General features: G+C 51.6%; 1 protein-coding gene across 1 annotated transcript in view; it reads right to left on the reverse strand.

Moving 5' to 3' along the window:
• NFE2L1 (nuclear factor, erythroid 2 like 1) overlaps window positions 1-6097 on the reverse strand; it is a 12190-nt gene extending 6093 nt beyond the window's left edge. Inside the window, exons 1-2 of the mRNA XM_015885575.2 lie at window positions 5677-6097; window positions 3527-4038 (exon numbers count right to left, since the gene is read on the reverse strand). Coding sequence (XP_015741061.1) covers window positions 3527-4036 — 510 coding nt within the window. The 5' untranslated portion in view covers window positions 4037-4038; window positions 5677-6097. The remainder of the gene's footprint in view (window positions 1-3526; window positions 4039-5676) is intronic.
• Window positions 6098-6574: the final 477 nt, after the last annotated feature.

Consider the following 6574-nt stretch of genomic DNA (forward strand, 5'->3'; position numbering starts at 1 on the left):
CACCCCATAGTGCCCCATTCTGCCCCAGTAATGAGCAGGAAGTGAAGGGTCCAAAGGCAAAGACACCATGAAGAAGCTGATGTGGGGCAGCAGCAGCCCTATAGATCTATGGGGTTTCAGATCCATGGGGGTTCAGATCCATGGGGGTTTCAGATCCATGGGGGTTTCAGATCTATGGGGTTTCAGATCTATGGGGGTTTCAGATCTATGGGGGTTTCAGATCAGTGGGGGTTTCAGATCAGTGGGGTTTACTGCCCCCCAGGCTGGTATATGGGGCAGCAGGCTCAGATATGGGGCAGAGCCCAAGGGCCATAGGGAGGCTGGAAGGGAGCAGCCCCACACGTGGCCTTCCAGGAAGCGAGTCAAAGTCCTCCCTCCTTCCACACAGAGGAATTAACTCTCAGGCCAAGAGCCAGACTTGTCAATGTCTGCATTACATCCCATTGCCTCAGCAATCCCATAGACATCCCATAGAGCCCCGTAGGCAACCCATTGTGCCCCATAGAGCTCCCATAGCCACCCATAGAAACTCATAGAGCCCCATAGACACACCATAGCGCTCCATAGACACCCCATAGCGCCCCATAGAACCCCATAGAGCCCCATAGGCACCCCATAGAGCCCCATAGACACCCCATAGTTCCCCACAGCACCCCATAGCACCCCACAGTGCCCCATAGAGCCCCATAGACACCCCATAGCACCCCATAGAGCCCCATAGGCACCCCATAGCACCCCATAGAACCCCATAGAGCTCCATAGGCACCCCATAGAGAACCCATAGCCACCCACAGAACACCATAGAGCCCAATAGGCACCCCATAGCACCCCATAGACACCCCATAGAGCCCCATAGAACCCCATAGAGCTCCATAGGCACCCCATAGAGCCCCATAGAGACCCCATAGAGGCACATAGCAACCCCACCACCATCACATCCCCCCTTGCAGGCATTCAACTGCTCTCCTCCATTGGTTTCCATATGACAAAGCTCGATGCACCCACAGATGGGAGCAATGAGCTGAATCCAAGCCCCACTGCTCACAACAGAACCAACCCACACATGGCTGGGGAGATATTGAGGCTGAACACAAAGCAGAGCCAAAATGAGGAGCTCCCAGCAGGGCAAGGAGCTGGATGGCATCACAGCATCTAAAAGGTTCCACACACACAGACAGATACATAAACCCCATTCTATTTCACCTCCTCCCTGCCCCTGTGTGATGAAAACCAAGCTAGAAACGTCTCAAGCTGGATCAGCTCCAAAGCCCAGTAACCCAACCTCCCTCCTGCTACATGGGATGAAGCTGTTACCCAACGCATGTGTTTATATCCCAGCGTTATTTGATCTATTTCACAACACAAAGTTATGGGCACAGTGTGTAACGCCCACCCCCAGCCCATGGCCCAGCTTTCAGTATCACTTTCTAGGCTGAAAACAGCAAATAAATGGGGTATAGGATCTATGGGGTAGGATCTATGGGGTATAGGATCTATGGGGGTATTGGATCTATGGGGGTATGGGGATCTATGGGGGAATGGGATCTATGGGGGTATGGGATCTATGGGGTAAATGGGATCTATGGGGTATAGGATCTATGGGGTATTGGATCTATGGGTCAGTGGATCTATGGGTCAGTGGATCTATGGGTCAGTGGATCTATGGGTCAGTGGATCTATGGGGTATTGGATCTATGGGGTATTGGATCTATGGGGGTATTGGATCTGTGGGGGTATTGGATCTATGGGGTATTGGATCTATGGGGGTATTGGATCTATGGGGCTGGGATCTATGGGGTATTGGATCTATGGGGCTGGGATCTATGGGGGTGGGATCTATGGGGTATTGGATCTATGGGGATATGGGATCTATGGGGTATTGGATCTATGGGGTATTGGATCTGTGGGGTATTGGATCTATGGGGGTATTGGATCTATGGGATATTGGATCTATGGGGGTATTGGATCTGTGGGGGTATTGGATCTACGGGGTATTGGATCTGTGGGGTATTGGATCTATGGGGGTATTGGATCTATGGGGTATTGGATCTATGGGGGTATTGGATCTATGGGGTATTGGATCTATGGGGGTATTGGATCTATGGGGTGTTGGATCTATGGGGTGTTGGATCTATGGGGTGTGGATCTATGGGGCAGTGGATCTATGGGGTGTTGGATCTATGGGGGTATGGGGTCTATGGGATATTGGGTCTATGGGATATTGGGTCTATGAGGTATTGGATCTATGGGGTGTTGGATCTATGGGGTGTTGGATCTATGGGGGTGTTGGATCTATGGGGTTGGATCTATGGGGTGTTGGATCTATGGGGTATTGGATCTATGGGGTATTGGATCTATGGGGGTATTGGATCTATGGGGTCAATGGAGGCACCATATAAGGGTGAGGTTGGGAACCCCCTCCCCATTGGGGCTCACCATAGAGATGGGAACTCTATGGTTGTGGGGTGGGGTACTGGATCTATGGGGTATTGGATCTATGGGGTATAGGATCTATGGGGTATNCCATAGAGCCCCATAGGCACCCCACCACCATCACATCCCCCCTTGCAGGCATTCAACTGCTCTCCTCCATTGGTTTCCATATGACAAAGCTCGATGCACCCACAGATGGGAGCAATGAGCTGAATCCAAGCCCCACTGCTCACAACAGAACCAACCCACACATGGCTGGGGAGATATTGAGGCTGAACACAAAGCAGAGCCAAAATGAGGAGCTCCCAGCAGGGCAAGGAGCTGGATGGCATCACAGCATCTAAAAGGTTCCACACACACAGACAGATACATAAACCCCATTCTATTTCACCTCCTCCCTGCCCCTGTGTGATGAAAACCAAGCTAGAAACGTCTCAAGCTGGATCAGCTCCAAAGCCCAGTAACCCAACCTCCCTCCTGCTACATGGGATGAAGCTGTTACCCAACGCATGTGTTTATATCCCAGCGTTATTTGATCTATTTCACAACACAAAGTTATGGGCACAGTGTGTAACGCCCACCCCCAGCCCATGGCCCAGCTTTCAGTATCACTTTCTAGGCTGAAAACAGCAAATAAATGGGGTATTGGATCTATGGGGGTATTGGATCTATGGGGGTATTGGGTCTATGGGGGTATTGGGTCTATGGGGGTATTGGGTCTATGGGGGTATTGGGGTCTATGGGGGTATTGGGTCTATGGGGGTATTGGGTCTATGGGGTATTGGATCTATGGGGTATTGGATCTATGGGGTATTGGATCTATGGGGTATTGGATCTATGGGGGTATTGGATCTATGGGATATTGGATCTATGGGGTATTGGATCTATGAGGTATTGGATCTATGGGGTATTGGATCTATGGGGTATTGGATCTATGGGGTCCATAGCAGAGCAGCAATAAAAGCAGAGCAGCACCATGAAGAGCTCAGAAGCTTCGACCCCATGCCATGCCCATATCACACAGCTCACATTAAACACCACTCCATTTGATAGATAGCATAGAATCCAACACAAGACACAAGGAGCCACTTACCTCTTTAGTCAGGTCCCCATTCACCGGGGCAGCCACAGCTCCCAGATCCTCCAGCTCCTCCCCATATCCCTGCTCAGCCCCGTTGTCCCTCACGGCACCATCAGACCCGGCTCCATCCTGCAGCCCAGCACCGTTATCGAGCGTGATCCCAGCGTTGGGTTGGGAGCCTGATACTGAACCTTCAGGATCCCGATGAACCAACCAAGCGTTGACTTCAGTTGTAGGTACTTGAAACCTGTCCAGAGCCCTGACCTGGTTGAGCAGCCTTCGAGTTGTGAAGTAATAGTCCAAATCGACGCTCTTTGGGTGGATGCCGTACCCGTCTAAAGTGTTTCTTAGGTTGTGAAATTGGGTTTGTGTGTAGGCAGAGCTTTGACCGAGGATGATTTCACGGAGCTGGGGGAGCTGGGAGTTGAGGTAAGTGTCCACGTCCACACGGACACCGACGAGGCTGAGCAGGATGGTGAGTTGGATGAGGCCTTCGGTGAAGTATTTCTTCAGAGAAAGCATTTCTGGAGGGGGAAAGAGAGAGGAAACAAGTGGGAGGTGAGGAATAAAGGAGGAATAAAGGAATAAAGGAGGAATAAAGGAGAATATAAAGGCAGCAGGTGGATTCTGCTCCCAATACCTCGCCTGGCTGCTTCCTCCCCCCTGCCCGACTTTAACACAAGCAAAACAGCAACAGTTTCAAGAGTCCACAGCAATAAAACACTTTAAACTATGGGACGATCCCAGCTCTGATCCCAATACAATAATCCCATAGATACATGGGACGATCCCAGCTTCCCTTTCCAGCTCCGAACCCTCCAGATCCCAATACAATATCCCTATAGACACATGGGATGATCCCAATACAATAATCCCATAGACACATAGGACGATCCCAGCTCCGATCCCAATACAATAATCCCATAGATACATGGGATGATCCCAATACAATATCCCCATAGACACACAGGATGATTCCAGCTCTGATCCCAATACAATATTCCCATATAACACATGGGATGATCCCAGCTTCCCTTTCCAGCTCTGAACCCTCCAGATCCCAATCCAATATCCCTATAGACACATGGGATGATCCCAGCTCTGACCCCAATACAATATTCCCATAGACACACAGGATGATCCCAGCTCTGATCCCAATACAATAATCCCATAGACACATGGGACGATCCCAGCTCCAACCCCAATACAATAATCCCATATAACACATGGGATGATTCCAGCTCTGATCCCAATATCCCCATAGATACATGGGACAATCCCAGCTTCCCTTTCCAGCTCCGAACCCTCCAGATCCCAATACATTATCCCATATAACACATGGGATGATCCCAATACAATATCCCATATAACACATGGGACAATCCCAGCTTTGATCCCAATACAATAATCCCATAGATACATGGGACGATCCCAGCTTCCCTTTCCAGCTCTGAACCCTCCAGATCCCAATACAATATCCCTATAGACACATGGGATGATCCCAATACAATATCCCATATAACACATGGGATGATCCCAATACAATATCCCTATAGACACACAGGATGATCCCAGCTCCGACCCCAGTACAATAATCCCCTATAGACACATGGGACGATCCCAGCTTCAATCCCAATACAATATTCCCATATAACACATGGGACGATCCCAGCTTTGATCCCAATATCCCCATAGACACATGGGATGATCCCAATACAATAATCCCATAGACACATTGGACAATCCCAGCTTCCCTTTCCAGCTCCGAACCCTCCAGATCCCAATACAATATCCCTATAGACACATGGGATGATCCCAGCTCCAACCCCAATACAATAATCCCATATAACACATGGGACGATCCCAGCTCTGATCCCAATACAATGTCCCCATAGACACACGGGATGATCTCAGCTTCCCTTTCCAGCTCCAAACCCTCCAGATCCCAATACAATAATCCCATATAACACATGGGATGATTCCAGCTCTGATCCCAATATCCCCATAGACACATGGGACGATCCCAGCTCCGACCCCAATACAATATTCCCATATAACACATGGGACGATCCCAGCTCTGACCCCAATCCAATATCCCATAGACACATGGGATGACCCCAATCCAATACCCCCATAGACACACACAAGCCCCCCCCACTTACTGCCCGCTGTTCCCACATGCAGCTCCGGTCCCTCTCGGTCTCTCCCGGTTCCGATCCCGGTTCCTCGTCCAACCGAACCGGTTCCGATCCCAATTTGTCCCGCTGTGACTCGGTTCCTTTTACCGCAGCTCAAACCACCCCGTGTTGTTCCCTTAAGGCCCCATGTTCAGGCCCCGCCCGTTGTGGGCCCGGCCCGGTCCCACCCCTCGTTATTCTTAGGCCGTTGCGTCAACTCCCCGCCGCCCTCAGGCCTCACCGTGGGGGCTCCCCCCGGTTTAGGCCACACCGGGCCTTAAGGCCTCTCCCTCCACCCCACCCCGGGGCCCTTTAAGGCCTTTAAGGCCCTTTAAGGCCCTTTATGGCCCCTTATGGCCCTTTAAGGCCCTATGGATCCTTAAGGCCCAGTGACGCGGCCCTGTCCGCCCCGCCCGCCTCTACCCGCTCTCCGCCGCCGCCGCCTCCTTTCCCTCACAACTAATCCCGCCCCCCCCCCGAGGCTCAGCCAATCGCCAGCCGACTTTAGGAGGAGGGATGAAGCAGTGAGCCAATGGGAGGGGGAGGGGTGGAGGTGATCCCGCCTATGTCGCCGGGTGGATGGGCAGGCGAGGGAGCCAATCGGAGGCAGAGATGAGCATGGAGAGCCAATAGGTGAGGAGAAACAGCACAACGCCCCCACCCACCGAGTCGATGAAAGACAGGCTAATCATCCAATAGAGAGCGAGACTCTAGCCGAACGACAGCTCCAACTACCAATAAAAACCGTCCGGAATGTTGACTGACAGCGCGCACCAATCCCGGCGGAAGGCCGGAGCCGGGCCTAGCGCCTCGCCAGTCTATAGCCATCAATAGGGAGCTGGTGTTAAAGCCCTGCTGCCATAGGGAGGGTCCATAGTCTATA

Source organism: Coturnix japonica, chromosome 27, assembly GCF_001577835.2.
Source record: "Coturnix japonica isolate 7356 chromosome 27, Coturnix japonica 2.1, whole genome shotgun sequence".
In the NCBI taxonomy this organism is placed as follows: Eukaryota; Metazoa; Chordata; class Aves; order Galliformes; family Phasianidae; genus Coturnix; species Coturnix japonica.